The sequence below is a fragment of the Podarcis muralis genome, chromosome 2 (genome assembly GCF_964188315.1).
Source record: "Podarcis muralis chromosome 2, rPodMur119.hap1.1, whole genome shotgun sequence".
Taxonomy (NCBI): domain Eukaryota; kingdom Metazoa; phylum Chordata; class Lepidosauria; order Squamata; family Lacertidae; genus Podarcis; species Podarcis muralis.
In genome coordinates, this window is record NC_135656.1 from 118,891,766 (window position 1) to 118,915,616 (window position 23,851).

The following is a 23,851-nucleotide window of genomic DNA, read 5'->3' on the forward strand; positions in this document are numbered from 1 at the left end:
AGATGTATTGGAAGCAGTCCTAATCCGTTTTCATTTAAATTAGTATTTTAATAACTGCCAAAGAGTATGATTTTTAAGAAGACAACACTCAAATGATGTCATGTTTTCCAAGTTAAAACAGCACAATTAAAAGTAAAGCTTAGTCATTTAGACATATTTTAAATCCATCCGAGAAGGAGGCATAAACATTGTTTTCTGCAAGTTGAACCCAGGTGTGCACTAGCTGCATAGAAAGTAGTATTCTTTTGCTGAAACATGATGGATACGCCATTTGCCAGATTCAGAATCTGATCGAACACTAGCTGTAAATCATCAAACCATCACAGAACAAGATCAAATACCATCCTTTGATTTTGTCATTAGATCCTCCTTTGTATTCAGATCAGGCCTGACTACAATTATGTAGCACTTGGGAAAGAAGATGCAGCCCAGAAGTCCAGCACTGGAGGCCAAGATAGAGAAGATCTGCACGGACACCATGTACTTCCCCTTTGTGCTCAGATAGGAGGGCACAAAGGAGACCCAAACGCTGCAGAAGACCAGCATGCTGAAGGTGATAAGCTTGGCTTCATTGAAGGCCCCAGGCAGCTTCCTAGCTAAGAAAGCCACTGTGAAGCAGATGGAGGCCAGGAAGCCCATGTAGCCAAGGGCAGCGTAAAACATGGCAACAGACCCTTCATTGCATTGCAGGATGATCTCTCTGGGCTGGGAATGCATGTCAGACTCTGGAAAGGGTGGAGAGATTCCCAGCCAGATGATGCAGATGACAACTTGGACAATGGAACAGGAAATGACAATAGAGTTGGCCAGACTCTTCCCCAGCCATCTCCTCATCGTGTTCCCTGGCTTTGTGGCCAGGAAGGCTAGCACCACAGTGATGGTTTTTGCCAACACAGAAGAGATGGCAACTGAGAAGATGATGCTGAAGGCCATTTGTCGGAGAAGACAGGTGGCTTTCCTTGGCTGGCCAATAAAAAGGAAGGAGGACAGAAAGCAAAGCAAGAGGGAAACAAGGAGGATATAAGAGAGGTCCCTGTTATTGGCTTTGACTATGGGAGTTTCATTATACTTAATGAAGATTCCTAACACAAAGCCTGCCGTTAGGGATAGAAAGATGGCCAAGGAAGCCAGGAGAACCCCCAAATGTTCTTCATAAGCCAGGAAGGTGATAGTCTTGGGGAGACATTGATCTCTGGCCTTGTTTGGATGTTGATCTTCTGGACACCTGGTACAATGTTCGGCATCTGGAAAGAAGAAGCATAATATCAACCATATATCCTCTGTACTGCATTTGAAGACAGTGATACCAAAGTAGTTCCCACTAGAAGAACATATAAATATATGCAATAAAAATAATTGTATATGACTCAGGAATTAATATTAATAATGTCAATGATAATGGACCACTTGAGGCAACTTGTATGCCATCCATTGGTGGGGGATGCCACATTAGGGTCATCTAATCCACCTCCTTGCAATGCAGGAATCTTAACTAAAGCATCCAGGACAGACGCCATCCAACATCTGCTTAATAACCTCCAAGGAAGGAGAGTCCATCATTTTCAGAGGGAGTTTTTCCTGATGTTTAGTCAAAATCTCCTTTCTTGTAACTTGAAGACATTGGTTCAGGTCCTACCCACTGGAACAGGAGAAAACAATGTGACAGCCCTTTAGATATTTGAAGATGGCTATAACACCATATATGGATGGGAAAACATCACGGAAAACAAACTGTCACACACTGGACTGGACAGAATAGGTATTACAGATAGAGTTCCTCACTTGAAACTTTTAAATTACCTAATATACCAGCATGAATGAAATCACAATATTATAGCTGTTATATAAGGAATTATTATTTCTAAATGTAATGTAATGGAACGCATTAAAAAGGTGGAAAAATGAAGCCATCAATTTTAATACGCAGGAAGGCCAGTTTAATTAAACTGTATAATTTGACATTGGAATCATTGTCATTAATAATTGTATTAATTTGCTAAAATTGGTATTGTTTTAATGAGGCTGGTATTGGAATGATATTGGAAAATCAATAAATACATATTTTAAAAAGAAGAAGATGGCAATCACATCTCCTTTCACTTTCCTCTTATCCAGGTTAAACATACCCAACTCCCTCAACTGTTCCTCATAAGGCTTAGTTTCCAGAGCCTTTATTGTCTGGGTCAGCCTACTCTGCACACATTCCTGCTTCTCCATATCCTTTTTATATTTTAACACCCAGAACTGGGCACAATGTTCCAGGTGGGGTCTGACCAAGGTAGAATGGAGCATTGCTATTATTTTCCTTGATCTGGACACTACACTTCTGTTGATGCAGCCTAGAACAGCATGAGCTGTTTTTCCTTATGCATCACACTATTGACTCCTGTTAAACCTGTGGTCTACTAATTCCCTAGATCCTTTTCAGGGGTACTAATGGCAAGCCAGGTGTTCCCCATCTTATATTTGTACAGCTGGTTATTCATGCCAAAGTGCAGAACCTTATATTACCCCCCCCCCTTATTGAAATTTATTTGGTTAATGTGGGCCCACTTCTCCAATCTGTATTGGAGTTATCATCACTTCTAAATTTCCCCCTGCATATTGAAATGAAGCGATTTCCTCTTCCTCAAGGGCAGCCCTTTCTGCTGGCGTCACCCACCTTCCTGAGTGGAGATGGTCCCTTCTGCACAGGGAACACAATCATAGCAGCAGAGTGGCATTCCTTCCTGAACACGTTTGACCAATCCAGGGCTGCAACTTTCCACACACTTGGAAGGAGGCAAGGTCTAAGCAGCAAGCAGCAAAGAAATTGTGTTAGCCCTCTATTTCCGCGCCCCGCCCCCCATGGAAATGAGGCAGAGGCTTGGGAAGGCCCAGGATTCTCACGTGGACCTTGCAACTAATCATAAGGCTGAAAAGACCATCGCAATTGCGTAGTTGTTTGAGGTCCAGGTGGCCCAAGTGGTACTGAATGTGCATTTCTAGCTTTGGCCGGTTGGCTGGCCAAGGATGTTCCTGGTTAGGATTAGGCTGCTCTCAGTTATCCACGCTCTGCTAACCTTCTGGTTCTACTATTGTGGGGCTACTCATGAAGAAGATCTGGAAGCTGCAGCTGCTGTGAAGTGAAGCAGCCAGGCTGTACAGTGTCAGGGCAGCCAAGTGGGATAGATGAAGAAATGTGGGAAATGGCTCACTATCACAGTCTTTCATGCACACCAGGATGGAACGCAAACAGGATGCCCAGTTTTAGTTATTTTCTCACTAGGATGGGCAAGGTGAAAAATGCGCAGGACTTCTTCACTTCAAAGACCTTTCCCTTCTCTATGAAGAAGACTACTATTGAAACCCCCAAATTTCCCACTAGGCAGTTGTCTCTGTTAGTAGTCAGTTGGCACTGCAATCTCCAACAGAACTTATCTGTTGCACTCCAGAACAGTTGACTCCTACTTATGCACAGTTTGACAGAGATGCCATGCTAGATTGTCAAAATGTTCAAAGCTGATGTTGACAGGCATTTGAAGGCAGCCCCACATGAAGCAGGAGACCATGATTAGAGATTAGATAAAATGCAATAGATGGTATCTCACACCTTGTTGAGCCTTTTGGGCAACACATCAGCATCAATGGTGCAGTTTAGGTCTGAGGATCCCTGTCTCTTGATGCTCCCAAATCTCACTCTAAGGTAGGTCCAATTGGAAAACAGCACCCAGTTCACGATGTCCCAGTCAGCTCCCACTTCCCCGTTCTCATCCAAATACACTCCATCCATGGAAGAATTGTAAAACTGGGCATTTCCCAGGAAAGGGTGGAGCTAGAGTGGCAGAGAAAAGGGCAGTGTTTAGAATACGGGAAACAACAATGGCTATCCAACTCTGACCTTTCAATTCCTGGCTCTCCTCTGACTTTGATCTGGGTACAGATTCAAGTAGCTTTGAGTGTGGGCTACATTGAAATTTATAGGGATGCGGGTGGCGCTGTGGTCTAAACCACTGAGCCTCTTAGGCTTACCAATTGGAAGGTGAGGCGGTTCAAATCCCCGCAGCTCTGACCCAGCTCCTACCAACCAAGCAGTTCAAAAGCATGCTGGCGCAAGTAGATAAATAGGTACCACTGTGACGGGAAAGTAAACAGTGTTTCCGTGCGCCCTGATTTTCATCACGGTGTCCCGTTGCACCAGAAGCGTTTTAGTCCTGCTGGCCACATGACCTGGAAAGCTGTCTGTGGACAAACGCCAGCTCCCTCAGCCCAAAAAAGTGGGATATCAAATTCAAACTCTTCTTCTTCTTCTTCTTCTTCTTCTTCTTCTTCTTCTTCTTCTTCTTCTTCTTCTTCTTCTTCTTCTTCTTCGTCTGCAGCAGTACAGCAGAACATGGTAGAGGCAGGGCTCATATCAGGGACTGACTAGATGAGAAGATGGGGTGAAACCACCTGATCAAGGGCCCCCTAGGGATAGCACAGAGGGAGAGGATTTGGAGCCTGGCTCCTGGTGGACATACCCCTGAGGAGGGGAAGAGCTCTGAAGTGCTAGAGACTGGGAGCTGGTTCCTAGGCACCCTAGTGCCAGAGGGGCCCTGAGAAAAACAGAGAAGTGCTCCTGTTAGTGAGGATGGCTGGGGGGGGGGGGAGATGGTAAATGGAGAACTAAGTGAGGGAACAAGGGTTGAAAAGAAATAGCGGGGGTGGGGGGGTGGGGAGGAAGGGGATTGCTGGGGTCTGCAAGGTGGCCCACGAAAGGGGGGACAATGGTGCAATAGGGCAGGTGTAGGGCTGGTTCTTTCAGGGCACCCTTGGAGAAAATGTAAAGATGCATTGTGGCTCTTCAGGGGGGAGTTGTGGAGGGTCGTGGGGGCTGGTGGCTGCTGTGGCTCCTGGGATCTGGGCTGCTGCCACTGTGGTTCCTACTGCCTGCTGGGGGAAGGGAGGAAGGGAAGGAAGAGAGAAAGAGAGCAAGGGGAGAGCGGGAAAAGAAGAAGAAGAGTTTGGATTTGATATCCCGCTTTATCACTACCATAAGGAGTCTCAAAGCGGCTAACATTCTCCTTTTCCTTCCTTCCCCACAACAAACACTCTGTGAGGTGAGTGGGGCTGAGAGACTTCAGAGAAGTGTGACTGGCCCAAGGTCACCCAGCAGCCGCATGTGGAGGAGCAGGGAAGCGAACCCGGTTCACCAGATTACGAGTCCACTGCTCTTAACCACTACACCACGCTGGGGAAGGAAGAGTCAGAGGAAGGAAAAGGAGGTGAAGAAAGCAATGGCACACAGTGCAGGAAGCCAACTCACTTGCCCTTGGGGAACAGGCAGGTCTTGGCCTGGGGAAGCGGCACCACTCACAGGCAAGCGGGAGGGAGGGAGGGAAGCTGGTGTTGCCCACAGCTCCCCTGACAACCACCCAAGGCACCCAAGGGAGCCACAGCTCACTGGTTGAAAACTGCTGCCATGTGGTGAGAGGGAGCCTGCAACACCATCTCTCTTGCCAAAGGGAATTCTTACATTGGGGGTTAGGGGTCGTGCTCCAAATGGGACACTGCAGCCAAAGGGGAAGGGTTGGAGTCCATTACCAGAGGGGCAGTGTCCTCTGAGGGACTTTTGTGTATGGGGGGCACAAAGAGGATCCAATTCAGGGCACTTCAAAAATTTCACCCACTACATTCCCCAAGTTCTCAGACCTTCCCCAATTCAATAATTCTGGACCGTCATATTTGGCAGAGATGTCTGTGATGGGAAAGGAAATACCTGCCATGGCTGTAGCCTTTGAACTTCCAGACTGTCCTTCAACCTCCACTTAGATCTGGAGGAATATGCAGCATGTAAGGAATGCGCCACAGCTTGGACTGTGTTGTAAATCCTGTGACTGTCTGAAGAGAGGATTCTTTCCAGATCGTCTTGAGGAAGCATCTCCAGATCCTCTCTCTCTCTGCATCTTGTCCGGCCTTTCACTGACAATGCATGCTTTACATAGGAACAATGAAAGCTATCCTCCCAAAACTTCTTGATAGCAAAGAAAAAGTGATTAAAGTCATCAGGTTGTACCCAATTATTTTTCACAATAAAAAAAGAAAAAATACCTCGGATGTGCTGGTAATCTAAACCACTGTACTTTAGGTTTATGGAGATGTCCCACATCGCTGTTGTGATCAAGACTTTTCCTGCAGTGGATTTTTTAAAAACATGGATCAACTCTTTCACAATTGTCAGCCCCGCTGCTAAATAAATACTTTCTACATAGTAAAGAAATACATTGACTTGTCCCCACTCAATGAATTGAGAACTACTGAAGGTCAATGTGTTAATGCCTAGTTTTAGGATGAAGCCTTGTGAGAAGGCAACGCAAATGCCGCTCTTTGTAAGCAGAGGCGTCAAGGTCTTCACGAACCTCTCTCCGTTGACGGTGTCTTGAGTCAGAAGACCAATGAATGTCCAGTTGAAGTGAAGGAGCAGCTTGACAATTCCGGGGTACAGGGCATCTTCTTGGGGGACCATCCTGTAGAAAAAGGGAAACTCCCTCTTGTCATTCAGATCTCGGGAAACAAAAGCATAACTGACCTGGCAAGAAGAGGAAGATTGTTAGATTGCTTTTATTTTGGATCAAAGCTGCAATATTTGGATCAAACGAATAACAAATAACTTTATTGTGAAGATAAATATTTTCCCCTGGGCTTTCCTTGACACATAACATTGGACTCTGTTTCTGTCTCTAGAAATAATTTAAAGCAGTTTTTTAAATTTGTTATTGTACTACTGTTTCCCTGATTTTCTTTTGTATATTTTGCATCATTGAAGTGTTACTGTTTTTGCTGTACACCGCAACAAGATTTTTAATTCTAAGGTGGGTTGCAAATGTTTTGAATTAATAAACAAAATACCAGTGTTTTGCTCACAAAAAAAATGTTTCCACTTACTCCAATTTCTAGTAGCATGGCGTGAAGTGCATAGAATCAGCATTTGACACACACGGAAGGAAAGTAAAGGTGGTATGAAAACAGGCTAGACCCCTCTCCATTCTTACCTGTGGGATTTTATAGATGCCCAACATGGTGGAAATCAGGATGGAGTTCTGAGAGTCAGAGTCAGCCCCTTCAAGAACAGCGAGTGGCTGATTCTGTTCCCCACAGTTGAAGTTTGGGACATTCACCTGCCCAGCAGAGAGCAGGTCTGCCAAAGCTTCATACGTCATCCTTTCATGAAAAAAGTTATCATGGATGCTGTAGCCCAGAGTGATGTTGGACAAGAGCCTGGGATTCTGGTTGATCTGCCGAATGGCAAACAAAAAGGACAGGAACAGCCAGTAACATGTTCCTGTTTTCCTGCAAAAATGTACATAGCACACAATCATTATCCAGCATTCTACCAATATATCACATTCAGTTCTGACAAGTTTTTAAAGATACGCGTTCTTCAGTTTGTTTGCGTGGCAATTCCCGCCCCCTCCCACAGATGGAATAAATAAAGACACCGGGCACCAGAACTTAGGTTAATGGGCGAAAATGGCCACAACTTTATTGATTACAGGTAAGAGTGGTATTGGCTTTAGGCACTGGCTGCTGTAAGGAAGGAAAGGGGGCGAGCCAGGGCTTCCCCGACCTTAAGTGCCCTATTGTAAGCCCGCCCCTAGCGCCAGCCGATTGGCCGGCGCTGTGGGATAATGAATAATAATTAGACTGGGGAATCCCTGAGTCCCGTGGGGCTGGCGCCAGCCCCGCGAAAATGTAGTCCGGGGCATGAGCCCGCAACCCCTACCCCTCCTTAGGTCGGGAGAGGCTTTGGAATGAGGGACAGCAGAAACTGTGGTGTCCTAATGATATATGATTTATTTACACATATATATGACCAGAGCCTATGATGCAGGGGCTCACAGCATTAACACCCCAGAAGGTCTTTCTTCTCTCATAGCTACAGCGTTAGATTCAAGCAGAAATCAAGCCTGTTTGCCCCCCTCCGACATCTTCCTGCTTCTAGTCCAGCTCCCTCTCACATTCCTGTTTGGCTCTTATCAGCCAGATGAGAAGGGGTCCCAGCCATTTGTCCTCTGGCACAAAGCATCTTCCCTCCATGTACTAAAGTCCTTGACCAAGAAGCTGGTCTGCCTACTTCAGTAAAGGATTTTCCCAAACTCAAAGCAATAAAAACTCCTGAACTCTATTTCTAGACCTTTACTTATGCAGAACCAAAACTGGGAAGCTCAACAATCAACCCTTGTTTAATGATTTGTAGGTGGCTGGATAGTCTTGTTCAACCGACAGCTTTTACCCTTTGGAAAACCAAACTGATGCCGGTGATCATTCTAGTGATGGAATCAGTCATGCACAGCCCTGCGATAAATAATGACTGATAGAAAGATGTAAAGGAAGCCAAAGCACAAAACTTAACAGCTGATCCTCATTTAAAGAACAAGGCCAGATATAATATTTTAAAGGTTCATTAAATGACAGGTCACGTTTACTGTTATCTCCCTGCCCCCTTCATGAATTAGAGGAGAGAATTTGAGTGACTTCATTTGAATCACAGCGTCTTGTGCTCATGATGTTCTCTGGAGGTCCTCTATGCAGTAAATCCTAGGATTCATCACAGCTTTAGACACAACTAACCCCACCCTAGAATTTCCAGAATAATAATAAAACAAAGATATTAAGCTTTAAAAAGCAAAAAAAAAAAGTCACTGGTGCTGAGTCTGTGTCTGAGTGATGTGCTATCACAGCAGCCTTGTCTTCTTAGCATTCATATTGTTGTGTAAGATTCACCCATGTTTTCGTCACTGAACGGAAGTTCCTGGAAGTTTGCAACCTTTTTTTGGACAAATTGTTTATTTCTATATATATACAGGCTGAAGTTTAGTAGAAGTTTGACAGCATTAGCTCTCTGACTGATCTTGCTCCACCATTCATTTTTGGAGGTAGGGACCCAGGTCCTTCAACATCCCCCTTGAAATCAAAGAACTTTCTGACCCTTTCCTCAAACTGTTTCCAGAACTACAACTTACAGCTTCCTGACAGAAATTCTGGTGGCGGTGGAGGAAGAAACTCAGCTCCTTCCCCTTCCACAGGAGCCCATCCATGGACAGATCTCTGCTTAGCAAAAGCAGCAGAGGTGGGCAAGTCTGCCAGAGAAATGAAGGTGAACTTTCTGTCGTTTCCCCATTTTCATGGTTTCCTATTTTTACTTTGCAGTGTCATAAGATTGGAGGGTTCCTTTGGAACATATCTTTTGAAAGCTTTCCTTCCTGTGGTTTCTTGTTGGATGCAAATAATCAGTACAAATGCTCAATAGAAAGTAAATAGAAAAATAATCAGACTGAATGCTCAGTATAGAGGAAATCTATAAGATATTTACAAGGGTTTCATTCAGATATTTAAGGCTATTGGGTTGCTAAATTTCGTAGTGGGTTTGGTTGCACTTTAGGGTGAAGAACAGTGAAGAGCAGCAGGTCTGTTGACCCTCTTGGTGCGGCTGCGTTGTGAGACGGCAGAGGCTTTCCTGGGGCCCTGATGAGGGAACTAGAACTCCAGTGCCCTTCCTGATAGGCGGGGGGGGGCATAAGCCCATTTAAGCAGCCCACACCTGGGGCACTGCCGTTCATTCCTTCGCTGGGTTTCTCTGCCCACCCTCCCTCGGTTCAAGCTGATAGTCAACGACTTGGCTGTGGCTATGGTGGTCGCCGTTTTTATCGGTCTGGGTAGGAATTTGCCAATCAGGCTAATGGCTCTTACCTGGTGGTTTTGCCTACCTCATAGCAATCATCCCAACTGGTTGGGCATTGGAGCAATCCTGTGTTTTGGATGGAAGGGACGTTGCAGTCTCTGCCTGCCCCTACAAAACCAAGAATGAAGCCCTTTAGCCACAGGCCTCTGAGTAGGAGAGAAGCTGGGAATTGAGACTCATGAATTTGGTAGCTAAAGGAACATCTCTAACCCCATTCCATGAAATGACTTACTGTCTAAAGCTGGTAGAGGGAGATTCCTTGAAAGTGTGTGGAAAAAATGTAGCCATTGTGGCAGAGATGAGACCGCTCATGAGGTGGTCTCCTGGTCTGGAATAGCTGAATGGGTCTAGTTCATCTCTCTCCAGAGTCAAGGGGCATTTCACCTTCACTCCACAATCCACATAAGGCAGCAGAAGAAGAAGCAACAACAACAGCAGTAGCAATCCCATTCTGGAACAGCTCCCTTCCTTGTGACTGCTCATCTCAGAGATGGCTCATTTGATGAAGCCAAACTCTTTTTGCTTTCTTAATGTGGATGGAGCCCAACTACAGCTTCAGATCTGAAGGGGATGGAAGTCAACCTCACACCTTCATCATCCAACTCAGCTAACCTAAATTCCAACCCAAATTCTCATTCAAACAAAAGGCATTTATACCCCAGTCTTTTCCAAATGCAAGATGTTGCCTCATATTGCTCTTGATTCTCATGTTTACTTCAGTGCACTCAACTGCGATCCGTGGAGAAGTCTCTGGAGCTCAGTTGAGAAGATAGAAGAAAATCATTATGATTTTGATAATTACAAAGGAAAGAAGCAGCAGCTCTACAACATCCTGAACAGTTTATGAATATTCATGTGCAGGGGTAGTAGTTGGGGGGGGGGAAACACAGTTTTGAAAACTCCCAGATCTAGCTCCCAATTCTGAGATGCCAGACCCTCCTCACTTGAACTCAGGGGCACCAACTGCAGGGGATCCTGGGAGCCCAGGCAACCATGATTTTTTTTCCCCTGCAAGTGCCTGGCCTCCACCCCTTACTGCTGCCACCACATGCTGGCCACTGCCGGGCTCTACCAGCTTACCTCTGTCACTCCCATGCCCCAGTAGCAACTGGGCCAGGGCCTGTGTCCGCGCCAGAGCCTGTGTGATGTCTATGGAGTTTGGAACTTAACAGGTTAAGTTGTTCCCATGATGCCTCAACATTCTGACGTCAGCTTTAGAAGCTGGGAGGAGTTTCGTTCTCTTCCTCTCGGTCTTTTGAGAGGGAAAGTCGCAGTTTGTCATGGCTGCGGTGAGTCCAGGAGTTTCCTGGGGAATGTCGGAATAAAGGACAGAAATAGACAAACCTGGACTCTGTGTGTGTTTGTCTGGAAGCTAAGTGAAGCTACGTGACAGTTTTCACCGCTGTGTTCAACTCTGCTGAGGCGTGAGTGAAGAGCTGCTGGAGACGGAGCAGAGTCTTGAGGCAGGGAAGTGTGCCGGACATAAATAGCTAATTGGGGGCCGTAAATCAATTAGCGGGGGTCACGCCAAACCAATAAATCAATCAATTCCAGAATGTCATGATGTTGTGGTGTTGCACATGTGCTGGGCACCCACAGTATAGGCCCCAGGTCGGTGCCGCTGCTTGAACTGCTAGTCACTTTTTCACAGGCCAGGCCCAGCCCAACTTCTTGGAGGGAGTGTTTCCCTCTCACAGCGAAGTTGGAAAAAAAAGTTCATTCCAACTCAGTATGTCTTCTAAGCAGAAAATAACACTTCCATGACTTCAGTCCCTTATTCTCTCTAAGCAGAGCAGCTCTCCTCTGTGTAAACGCCACTTGAAGAGCAGCTGCTCAAGGCTTGGGCCAGAGGAGGAGGAGAAAGAGGTGTAGCTGGTGAAATTGTTGTTGTTTAGTCGTTTAGTCGTGTCCGACTCTTTGTGACCCCATGGACCAGATAACTCCAGGCACTCCTGTCTTCCACTGCCTCCCGCAGTTTGGTCAGACTCATGTTTGTAGCTTCGAGAACACTGTCCAACCATCTCGTCCTCTGTTGTCCCCTTCTCCTTGTGCCCTCCATCTTTCCCAACATCAGGGTCTTTTCCAGGGAGTCTTCTCTTCTCATGAGGTGGCCAAAGTATTGGAGCCTCAGTTTCACAATCTGTCCTTCCAGTGAGCACTCAGGCCTGATTTCCTTCAGAATGGATCAGTTTGATCTTCTTGCAGTCCATGGGACTCTCAAGAGTCTCCTCCAGCACCATAATTCAAAAGCATCCATTCTTCAGCGATCAGCCTTCTTTATGGTCCAGCTCTCACTTCCATACATCACTACTGGGAAAACCATGGCTTTAACTATACGGACCTTTGTTGGCAAGGTGATGTCTCTGCTTTTTAAAAAAGAGGTGTAGCTGGTGAAATTAGACTGCTGAATTAATTTTGAATTCCAAACATAGCTGAAAGTGAAGCATGACACCGGGAACGTCACACTCAGCCTCCAACCTTTTCCTGGAAGGGCCTCCTTCTTCTGATACCCCGCTTGATTCCAGCACCTCCCAGCTCGGCCCTTCCCCATTGCCCCACCACCAGGACCCAGGGTTTCAGTCCTCATCTTCCCTGTCTTCCTTGAGGGGCTCTTGGATGGGAGGCTCCCCCACTCCTCCTCATTCAGCCAGTCCGTGATACTTGACTATGGACCATGTTGAGACACAGGTCAACTGAGGTGACTCACCCCCAGCCACTGCAGGAAGCTCTATGGACCCCCGGCCCCAAACTTGGCTTCTGGAAGGGGACTAAGATCTCAAGGGCTGCAAATCTGGCAAATGTTGAATCCATATGCCTCAGCAAAAGAATACTACTTTGTATCCAGCTAGTGCACACCTGGGTTCAACTTACAGAAAACAATTTTAAAGCCTCCTTTTCTGATGGATTCAAAACGTGTCTAAATGATTAAGCTTTACTTTTAATTGTGCTTTTTTAACTTGGAAAACATGTTATCATTTGAGTGTCTTCGTCTTAAAAATCATACGCTTTTGCAATTCCTGTATGTAAAAATATCAGTTTAATAGGAAAATGGATTAGGACTGTTTCCAAAACATCTTTGAGCAGAGGTAGCAGCATGGGAAGTGCAGCCTCTCTAGTCTCAAAGCCACTGTCAGCTCCCATCTTGGCCTCCAGTGCTGGGCTTTTAAACTACAAATGCAGAGAAAATGGTTCTGTCTTCAAATGACCCTTTTGAGGGTGAGAACAGCAAAGCACATCAGTTTTAATAGGCTTGCTGCAGTGTGGTGTAGTGGTTAAGAGCGGTGGACTCATAATCTGGTGAACCGGGTTCGATTCCTCGCTCCTCCACATGTAGCTGCTGGGTGACCTTGGGCCAGTCACACTTCTCTGAAGTCTCTCAGCCCCACTCACCTCACAGAGTGTTTGTTGTGGGGGAGGAAGGGAAAGGAGAATGTTAGCCGCTTTGAGACTCCTTTGGGTAGTGATAAAGCGGGATATCAAATCCAAACTCTTCTTCTCTTCTTATGCAGCACATAAAAAGAAAGGCCTTTTAGAAGAAGGGGTGAAAGTCTGACTACCAATAGTCTAACTACCATACAAATAAGTGTGACTGGTTCTTTGAAACCCAAATATGGATTTGCAGCCATGCCTCCATTAAACATTATGTGTCAGAAAATAAGATTGTGTAAAAGCATTCATTGTGAACCCCTGGTAAACATGCGCAGCATAAAGACTAGTATGGTTGGTCAATAATATAGCGGGATCAGCCTGTGATGAAGCAATGTAAAACCTTATGCCCAAAGTACCTATGGCCATTGCACAGCTACTGTGAATTAATTTTCACTTTTCAGGATTTATGTGACAGTAGGAAAGTTTTAAATCTAAGAAGCTACATAGGCAAGTATGTCTGTGCGGGACGACAGTCGTCGAAAATGAGTAATTTAAGAATCAGCTTTTGTTGTCAGATGCTCCTTTGTGTTCAAATCAGGCCTGAGTACAATTATGTAGCATTTGGGAAAGAAGATGCAGCCCAGAAGCCCAGCACTGGAGGCCAAGATAGAGAAGACCTGCACAGCCACCATATATTTCCCCTTGGTGCTCAGGTAGGTGGGCACAAAGGACAACCAAACACTACAGAAGACCAGCATGCTGAAGGTGATCAGCTTGGCTTCATTAAAGGCTCCGGGCAGGTTCCTGGCTAGGAATGCCACCATGAAGCAAATGGAGGCCAGGAAGCCCATGTAGCCAAGGGCGGTATAAAACATGGCAATAGACCCTACATTGCATTGCAAGGTGATCTCTCCAGCCTGGGAGCTCATGTCAGATTCTGGAAATGGTGGAGAGATTCCCAGCCAGATGGTGCAGATGGCAACTTGGACACTGGAACAGGAAATGACAATGGAGTTGGCCAGACTCTTCCCCAGCCATCTCCTCATCGTGTTTCCTGGCTTTGTGGCCAGGAAGGCCAGCACCACAGTGACGGTTTTTGCCAATACAGAAGAGACAGCAACTGAAAAGATGGTGTTGAAGGCCATTTGTTGAAGAAGGCAGGCTGCTTTCCGTGGCTGGCCAAGGAACATGAAGGAGGACAAAAAGGAAAGCAAGAGGGAGATGAGGAGGATGTAGGAGAGGTCCCTGTTGTTGGCTTTGACTATGGGGGTTTCCTTGTACTTAATGAATGTTCCTAACACAATGCCTGTGGTTAAGGATAACAAGAGGGAAAAGGAAGCTAGGAGGATCCCCAAAGGTTCTTCATAAGCCAGGAAGGTGATAATCTTAAAGGCACATTGATCCCTGGGCTTGTTTGGATGTTGATCTTCAGGACACCTGGTGCAATGCTCTGCATCTGGAAAGAACAAGAGTAATATCAAATTTATACCCTTCTGAAATGGTTTTCCCTTGCAGAAAGTAATACCAAAGTGGCTCCCACAATAAGAAAACATTACTATATCCAATAACAATAATTGCATATGACTAAGGACATCAGGAGTCAGTACTAATATTGTAGGTCAGGGAAAACCTAGGGCAGCAAGTATGTCTTCATTTATTAGTGAAAACAATGGGGAGAGCCTTCCACGCGCTAGACACCGCAATGTAAAAGCCCTCCTTCAATGCCACAATAACCCTGTCAAATGATTCAGGGTGAGAAAAATGGACTGACGAAAGGTCCTCCAGTTGTTCTTGCTTCTGGCTCAACAGATTTATGTCTTTCTTTTTGGAGAGAGAGGTTTGGAAGAGAGATTCTTATCCTCTTGTCGGAGAGTTAAGCACAGTGGTGTTTGTTCCAAGCACATTAAAATTTGGTTTAATTTGCATCTGCCCACATCCACCTGTAAATAAATGTTCCCCACTAGAATGCGTAAAAGATAAAGGGACCCCTGACCATTAGGTCCAGTCGTGACTGACTCTAGGGTTGTGGCGCTCATCTCACTTTACTGGCTGAGGGAGCCGGCATACAGCTTCCGGGTCATGTGGCCAGCATGACTAAGCCGCTTCTGGCGAACCAGAGCAGCGCACAGAAATGCCGTTTACCTTCCCGCTGGAGCGGTACCTATTTATATACTTGCACTTTGATGTGCTTTCGAACTGCTAGGTTGGCACTTCTGATCGGCAAGTCCTAGGCTCTGTGGTTTAACCCACAGCTCCAACTGCGTCCCTACTAGAATGCATAGGCTAGAATAAATCACAGATACTTAGCTCTGCTTAGAGTTTCCATAAATAACAGCAAACAAATCTGCATCCATTGTCAGAAAAATAAAGATTAAAACTACTTGGTATTTGGTTTTCCTTACAAGAAGGATCTTGCAATATGCGTGCTATAAAAATCTCATTTAAGAGAGATTGTTACTTGCACATAGCTCCTTCTTCGCTTGCTCCAGGAAACATGAAAAGAAACAGGCTGAGAAACGGGGGAGTGTAGTGTGGCTTGCTTGTGCACATTTTGCATATGAATTTCAATAATCAGTTCTAAAATTTCTCTTCAAAAAGCCACTGATATCAGAATGAAATGTCCTCTTTCCCAAGGTCAGCCCTTTCCACTGGGATCACCCACCTTCCTGAGTGGAGATGGTCCCTTTTGCGCAAGGAATGCAGTCATAGCAGCAGAGTGGCTTTCCTTCCTGAATGACTTTGACGAATCCAGGGCTGCAACTTTCCACACACTGGGAAGTAGGTAGGGTCTAAGTAGAAAGATAAGGAGCATTTTTTAAAAAGTTATAGAAATGGTGAAATGGAAAAAGCTGTGGGAAAGTGATCTTAATTTTACTGCCTCTAGTGGGTTGAAAGAAAACCATATGAAAATGGTAACTAACACCGGTTCAAATGGCTGAAATCTCTAAAAATGCTAATAATCAATGTAATCAACTTTTATTCATATCTGGTGGTTTTGTAAGAAAGCAAAAGCTTACCAGGAAATGGTAAACAATGAATTAATTAAGATGACAATAGGGGGAGGGGGAAACAGAAGCCTTTTTGCTAGGTTTGATAGGGCCAGAGATACCGAAAATAAAGATAAAATTGTTTATGTATGCAACAACTGCAGCAAGTATTGTATTTGCACAGAAGTGGAAGGAAACAGCAATATCCACAAAAGAAGAATGGATTAACAAACTAATGGATTATGCCGAAACAGCAAAACTCACTGCTAGACTAAGAGAGTCAAAGGATGAGGTGTTTGTAGAAGAATGGAAACCCTTTTCGGATTACTTAAGTAAATAATTCTTTTTCAATACGAGATGGATTTAGATCTTGAGCAACAGAAGAACAAGAATGTGGTATTTTCAGGTTTATATTTTATACTGTGTGTACTGTTAGAAACAAATGGACAGTTCAGAGAGCAGAGATATAACAATTATCGAGAGATATGGGAAATCAGAGAAAAACAAAAATGGTAACTCGTGATGTTTTTTAATGGACTATGTAAAGCATTTAATAATATATACATATTAAAGGAGCATTCAAAAAATGTGTTAGCCTGTTCCCCCCCCCCCCCATGGAAATGAGGGACAGGGTTACAAAGGATCATGGAAGATGATTTCTCCCACCAGGCCGAGCCATTTGGGCCACACAACAGCATCCTGGTCAATGGTGAATTGTAGGTCTGTCAAACCCCGTCTGTTGATACTCCCAAATTTCACTTTAAGGATGGACTTATTGGGAAACTTCAGCCAATTCACAACACTAAAGTCGGCTGCTAATTGCCCATTCTCATCCAAATACACTCCATCCATGGAAGAATTGTAGAACTGGGAGTTTCCCAGGAAAGGGTGGAGCTGGAAGGGAAGAGAAAGAGCAGCATTTAGAATATGGGAAAGGACACTGACTATCCAACTCTGACTTTTTTATGCCTTGATCTCCTCTGACTTGGACTGCATAGAGAATCAAGAAGTACAGTGGTGCCTCGCAAGACGAAAAGAATCCGTTCCGCGATTCTCTTCGTCTAGCGGTTTTTCCGTCTTGCGAAGCAACCCCATTAGCGGCTAAGCGGATTAGGGCTATTAGCGATTTAGCGCTATTAGCGGCTTAGCGGGCTTAGCAGCTAAGCTGTTAAAAGGCTATTAACGGCTTAGCGGCTTTGAAAAAGGGGGAGAAAGCGGGGGGGGAATGGCGAGACTCGCAAGACGTTTTCGTCTTGCGAAGCAAGCCCATAGGGAAATTCGTCTTGCGAAGCGCCTCCGCGACGGAAAACCCTTTCGTCTTGCGGGTTTTTCATCTTGCGAGGCATTCGTCTTGCGGGGCACCACTGTAGTCTCTGAATCAGCTGCTGGGAAAGTTGAAGGAAGGAGGGGCAAACTCTCCCCTTCTTCTTCTTCTGTCAGAGGCTGCTCTGTCTGTGTCTACATTCCTTCATCTTCGGAGTCAAAGCTGTTTCTGGCATCCGATTCTGACCAGCCCCTGACAGCCTCCAAAACACTCAATACATGCTCCAGAAACACCCAAAGTCCCTCGGACATAGGCTGGAGCTAAGTAGAGCTTAGTAGGGGCACCCCAGTCCGGAGGGAGAGTGAGTCTGTGTAATGGCATCGCCCTTGCCCTGAAGAACTCTTGCAGAATATGTAAGGAGTCTTATTCAAAATCGGCCACTGGAGGGAAAGGGGTGCTAATCCAGTGGTGGGGGCTGTTTCCAGAGGTGCTGTGTCCTCTGACACTAGTGTAAGTGTTATGTACTAAGCTTGGATCCTAGCACAATAGTCAGGTAGGATCCTAGAATGGAACAACTGATTGGCTTGTAGGAGAAGACCAATCAGGCTCCAGGAGGGAAGCAGAATCAGCCAATCAGACGGGACTCATTGTGTAAATATTGTATACAAAAGCCTGAGGTTTTGGGGGAAATTCAGTCACTGTTTTACAAGCTGCAATAAAGAGCATGAAATCACTGCAGGACTCCAAGTATATTTCAGTAAGGGAATGGAAAGAGGGACCAATTCAATTTGCCAAATTTCACCTCCCCGCTAGATTTCACATATTCTCTGTCAAGTCTAGAACTGTACCGCCGGTTGTCATGTTTGCCAGAGATGTATGCAATAGGAAAGGAAATACCTGCCATGGCTGTAGCCTTTGACGTTCCAGGCTGTCTGTCACCCGCCACAGAGACCTGGAGGAATATGCAGCATTTAAGGCACGTGCCAAAGCTTGGACAGTGTTGTAAATCCTGTAGCTGTCTAGAGAGAGGCTTCTTTCCATATCATCTTGGGGCAGCATCTCATGTTTTCCTTTCTCCCTGCATCTTATCCAGCCTTTCACCGACCATGTGTGCTTTAAATAGGAACAACTGAAAGCATCCTCCCAAAACTGCTTGATTGCAAAGAAAAGGGATGGAATATCGTTAGATTCTTTCCTTTTATTTGTTTCAGTGTAGAAAGAAAAAATGCCATGGATGTGTTTGTAAGATAAGCCGCTGTACATTAACTCGAAGGAGATGTCCCACATAGCTGTTGTGACCAAGACTTCCCCTGCAGTGGGCTTTATCATGTAATCAAATAAATGTTGTAGAATGAAAATTCCATGCAAGGCATGAAGAGTCTCTGCATAATACACAAACACACGGGCTTGTCTCCACTTTAAGAATTTGCGAAAATTGATCTCGAATCCGTTAGTGTTCAGTACCGAGATGGTTTGTGAGATGGCAACACAAATTCCACTCCTGATGAGCACAGGAGTCAGGGTCTTCATGAATCTCTCTCCATTTTCGGTGTCAGGGGCAATTAGACCGATGAACGTCCATCTGAAGTGATGGAGCATCTTGACAATCCCTGGGTACTGGGCTTCTTCTTTGGGGACCATTGGGTAGAAAAAGGGGAAGTGCCTCTTATCATCCAGAACATGAGAGACAAAAGCATAGCTGACCTGGCAAGAAAATAAACGTTATTGGCTTGCTTAGTTTTGGATCAAAGCCAAAATATAGCTAACCCTGAATATAGTCTGTTAAATAGTGGGTAGACATGGCAGACGACACAGCGATTTCTCCAAAGCAGCTCTTTATTTTGTAAGCTGGAACAGAAACTGAACAGCAAACAGCTCAGCCGGCCTGCTTTTATAGGCAGCCAGCTGTCAACATTGTAGCAACAACAACCCAGGGTATCCCGCCTAAAATAACTGACGTGGACCTGAGTGAAAACTATCTACAGTATCCCCCTGCTGGCCCAGGGTGAGAACTTCAGTACATAACACCGTTGCACCTTGAAAGTCGAACAGTTTAGTTCCCAAACGTTTTGGCTCTCGAATGTAACAAACCTCGAATGTCACAAAGTGACTATTCCAGTTTGCGAACCATTTTTGGAAGCCGAATGTCCGATGGGGCTTCCACAGCTTCCGATTGGCTGCAGGAGCTTCCTGCAGCCAATTAGAAGCCACACTTCGGTTTCCAAACATTTTAGAAGTTGAAAAGACAAATGTTTTTGCCAGGCTTTCCTTTTTTAAAAAATATTTATTAAGGGTTTAATAGTTACAGAATAAAGAAAGAAAAAGAAAGAAAACAATAAAAAGTTCACAATACATCAAAAATAAAAAGAAAAAACTAAAAACAACACAGCAAAACAACAAGAGAAACAAAAACATTTAAAAACACATCCAGTATCTCTAGATCTCTACCTTTCATTTACTTATATCGTCGACCTCCTCACACCTCCCTTTTTTGTATTCTTGTTCAATTAGCTATTTCAGCAAATCCTTTCCATCTTTCTTAATTTTTGTTCTATAATTTATCTTATTACAATCTAACCTTAAATTTCCACTTTGACCCATTAACAATCTATTTTTACTTAATTCTTTATGATATTTCTGCTAGAGCCATATAACTTCATTACAGCATCCTTCTAACATTCATTAATTTTACAATATTTCTGTAAATAAACTTTAAATTTTTTCCACTCTTCTTCCACCAACTTTTTTGCCAGGCTTTCCTTGACACATAAGATCAGGCTCTATTTTTATCTCTAGGAATTCCCGTAATTCTGGTTTGCTTTTTATAATGTTTGATGCTACTATTTGACTGTTTTGAGGGGAACAAGTTTTAATGAGATAAGTCAAAACACTCATCAGTCTCCAGAGCTTGTGTTACTAAATCTAAAGTTAAATGAGACTTGGTGGATAAAGCACGAATTGGATTCTTCTAGTGGCAGCAAGTACGATTATAACTGCACTCTGGAAGGCCTTGAAAGGGCCAAACGTCAACAATTGGTACAAGAGAGTAATGGTGTACTGCCCTTATGGCAAAAATTGATACACAAATTGAGTCCAGCAAGACAAACAAAGCACAACCACACTTTTGCTGGAGAATAGCAGAGGTTTATTTTGTTCACAAATGCTCCAGAAAACCAAAGAGCAATTCCAAGCTTTTATACAAATTTGTGGAACACATAATAAAAATGTGCTTTACAGATGAATATTGTTATAAGCCATGGTTTATGTATGAGAATACAGACATAATGTCCCTGGGAAAAACAGATTTGAGTTTGTTGGGTGTGGATTACCTTTGTTTCTGGAATATATATGCAATGATTTGGAAAATAAAAGATACTGTTCTTTGTTTTAAAGACTGTGTTTTTGTAGTACACTAAGAGTGTTTGAAAATATTAAGAGGGTTATTATTATTATTTTTTAAAAAAATAATACTTCAGGGTTCACTTGAGTGAAACTTCTATTTACCCCAGAATTTAGTGTCATAGCAACCCATACTACAGACATTACTTCTGTTCCCCTTTACTCGCACACAAACACTAGCACACCATTTGACACAAAGGGAAGGAAGGACAGGTGTTTTCAAAGAGAGCACAGCAAACCATCTGACTGTGGGATATAAAGCTGTCAGTCAAGTCCAACATTCTGAGACAGGACTAACTGCCTCTATGTGGCAGGCAGTTTTGTCAGTTGGTTGGTTGCTGCTAGGAGTGTTAACTGGTTACTGCTCGGATGCGGTCTTCTCATGACTCAGTACTATCTAGTATATAGTTTATCTGTTAAGTACCGTATTTTTTGCTCCATAAGACTCACTTTTTCCCTCCTAAAAAGTAAGGGGAAATGTGTGTGCGTCTTATGGAGCGAATGCAGGCTGCACAGCTATCCCAGAAGCCAGAACAGCAAGAGGGCTTGCTGCTTTCACTGCGTAGCGATCCCTCTTGCTGTTCTGGCTTCTGAGATTCAGAATATTTTTTTTCTTGTTTTCCTCCTCCAAAAACTAGGTGCGTCTTGTGGTCTGGTGCGTCTTATAGAGCAAAAAATACGGTAACTAAAGCCTGCCTTCAGTAACAACTCTGTAAACTGAATGAATCTGAAGGTAAAGTAGTTTGTGTCAATATGATTCAGATTCATGTGTGTTTTGTTTAGAGGGACAGAAGGGATTATCAACCAGGAAGGTATAAATATTGATAGGACTTAAACAAGTTAGCAATCTGCTTGTCGCTGCATAAACAGGGAATCGTTTAAACTCTGCTAAATTATATAAACGTTCCAACACTGACCACTCCTGAATGTCTGTTGCTTTGCCTGAAAGGACAGTCCTACTGGCTATTGACAGTTATTGCTCATGTGTCCCTTTTTTAGTCATTACATTAAAAAGAAAGAGAGACTTAAGTCTGCGATCCCAAACACACATTCCACTATCACCTCATGGGCTCTTAACCCTGCCAGACCCTGCCAGTACCCATTTATGCTCATAGGGCTGAACTGGCATTGATTGGCCAGGAACGAGACCTTGGGGTTATAGTGGATACCTCCTGTTACCCTAGTATGAGGGGAAATGGCAAATTTGATGCTATGGATTCTTAGGAAAGGGTATATTAAAGGGTATATATAAAAAAACCTGCCAACATCTGTCTTCTTTTAAAAATAAATTAAGTTTAATAACAAGTTGTCTCCATTCACACTTAACATCTACTCCACCCTCTTTTGGCCTTCCCCAAAATTTGGCTCAGCCGCAAAATGCCACACTCCTCTCCATTCCTACCTGTGGGATTTTATAGATGCCCAACATGCTTGAAATCTGGATGGAGTTCTGAGTGTCAGCCCCTTCGAGAACAGCAAGCAGGTTATTCTGTCCCCCACAGTTGTAGTTTGGAACATTTGCCTGCCTAGCAGACAGCAGGTCTACCAGAGCTTCGCATGTCACCCTTCCATGAAAGAAGTTCTCGTGGATGTTGTAGCCCAGAGTGATGTTGGGCAAGAGCCTGGGATTCTGGTTGATATCCTGAATGGCAAATAAGGAGGAAAGGGGTTGCCAGTACTGTGTCAATGTTTTTCTGCAAAAATGTACATATTGCATCATCATCACCATCATCATCATCAACCAGTATTCGTTTGAATATGTCAGATTCAACTCAAGATGTTTTAACAAGCTTCTAGGGACTCGGGTGGCGCTGTGGGTTAAACCACAGAGCCTAGGACTTGCCGATCAGAAGGTCGGCATTTCAAATCCCTGCGACGGGGTGAGCTCCCGTTGCTCAGTCCCTGCTCCTGCCAACCTAGCAGTTTGAAAGCACGTCAAAGTGCAAGTAGATAAATAGGTACTGCTTCAGCGGGAAGGTAAACGGCGTTTCCATGCGCTGCTCTAGTTCGCCAGAAGCGGCTTAGTCATGCTGGCCACATGACCTGGAAGCTGTACGCCGGCTCCCTTGACCAATAAAGCGAGCTGAGCGCCGCAACCCCAGAGTCAGCCACGACTGGACCTAATGGTCAGGGGTCCCTTTACCTTTACTGATTCATGAACAAGGCGAGATATTTCCAGTCAACATTTTCCTTTTGAAAACAAACATTTTAAAGCTTAGCTGAATGACTGGGAACATTTACTGTTATTTCCCCAGTCTCCTGAATTAAGAGTGGAGAATGGGGATGGCTTCATTTGAGGCACAGTGCTCTGCGCTCTTGATGTACTCTAGATGTCCTCTGAGATTTTAGTCCACTTGATTTGTAATCTGTAATAACAGCATCTTATGCCACATAGGCTAGGATTCCAAAAATAAAAATAAAAAATCTGGGTTAAATCAACACAAAAACTGCAGGTCTGTGTGTGAGTGATGTAACTTCACTGCAGTTTTTTCTCTTTTTTTAAAAATAATTAATAATAATTAATTTTCTTACAGATATAACACATATTACAACAAAAGAAAAACAGAGAAAAAAACAAAAGAAAAAAGACAAGATCACAAATATAAACAAAAAAGAAAATAAAAACAAGGTACCTAAACAACCTAAACAACACAAATTAATTAATTATTTAACTTCTAACCTCAGCTTTTTCTTAGGGTTCACATTGTACCACTCTAAGGGGAGGAGAAATCCAGGGGTGCACCCAAGTTTAGTTTCCTTGGAAGGAGGATCCTGGAAGCCTGTGACATTTAGGGAAGCTTTTGATGTTTAATAGACTATTGTATTTTAATATTCTGTTGTAAGTCGCCCAGAGTGGCTGGGGAAACCCAGCCAGATGGGCGGGGTATAAATAATAAATTGTTGTTGTTGTTGTGATGTGTGGTTTATTTACACATGTATACAGGCTGAAGCTAAATAGAAGCTTGAAAGCATAAAAACTCCAACTGATTCTGCTTCCTCATTCAGTTTTGAAGGGAAAGCTTTGGAGATCTTCAGCACTTCCCAGAAACCCATAAACTCTTTTATGCTTCCCTCAAGCTATCTCCAAAACCCAAACTTGCCACTTAATCTCAAAAACAAGTGTGTGTGTGT

At 44.1% G+C, this 23,851-nt stretch overlaps 2 protein-coding genes across 2 annotated transcripts; both read right to left on the bottom strand.

Annotated features, from left to right (window-relative positions):
- Window positions 1–333: 333 nt before the first annotated feature.
- LOC144326788 (vomeronasal type-2 receptor 26-like) lies at window positions 334–9,739 on the bottom strand. Its single transcript, XM_077923611.1, has 6 exons — window positions 9,726–9,739; window positions 7,011–7,308; window positions 5,738–6,547; window positions 3,593–3,814; window positions 2,663–2,789; window positions 334–1,244 (listed from the first exon to the last, which is right to left on the bottom strand). The coding sequence occupies exons 1-6, from the start codon at window positions 9,737–9,739 to the stop codon at window positions 334–336; spliced, it is 2,382 nt and encodes a 793-aa protein (XP_077779737.1).
- Window positions 9,740–13,620: 3,881 nt separating this feature from the next.
- Window positions 13,621–22,454, bottom strand: LOC114591128 (vomeronasal type-2 receptor 26-like). Its single transcript, XM_077923612.1, has 5 exons — window positions 22,122–22,454; window positions 18,218–19,024; window positions 16,723–16,950; window positions 15,732–15,858; window positions 13,621–14,525 (listed from the first exon to the last, which is right to left on the bottom strand). The coding sequence occupies exons 1-5, from the start codon at window positions 22,452–22,454 to the stop codon at window positions 13,621–13,623; spliced, it is 2,400 nt and encodes a 799-aa protein (XP_077779738.1).
- Between the last annotated feature and the right edge of the window lie 1,397 nt (window positions 22,455–23,851).

What these genes read in the sequence shown, in the direction of transcription:
- LOC144326788 (XM_077923611.1), bottom strand. An exon ending in AAAGGCTACAGCCATGGCAG is followed by an intron (nt 3,815 to 5,737) that starts GTATTTCCTTTC and finishes CTGCCACTCTAG; the next exon opens with CTCCACCCTTTCCTGGGAAA. An exon ending in TGCCCAAAAGGCTCAACAAG is followed by an intron (nt 2,790 to 3,592) that starts GTGTGAGATACC and finishes CTTGCTGCTTAG; the next exon opens with ACCTTGCCTCCTTCCAAGTG.
- LOC114591128 (XM_077923612.1), bottom strand. Translation starts at nt 22,454, where the DNA reads ATGATGATGGTGATGATGATGCAATATGTACATTTTTGCAGAAAAACA. An exon ending in AAAGGCTACAGCCATGGCAG is followed by an intron (nt 16,951 to 18,217) that starts GTATTTCCTTTC and finishes CTTCCCTTCCAG; the next exon opens with CTCCACCCTTTCCTGGGAAA. An exon ending in GGCCCAAATGGCTCGGCCTG is followed by an intron (nt 15,859 to 16,722) that starts GTGGGAGAAATC and finishes CTTTCTACTTAG; the next exon opens with ACCCTACCTACTTCCCAGTG.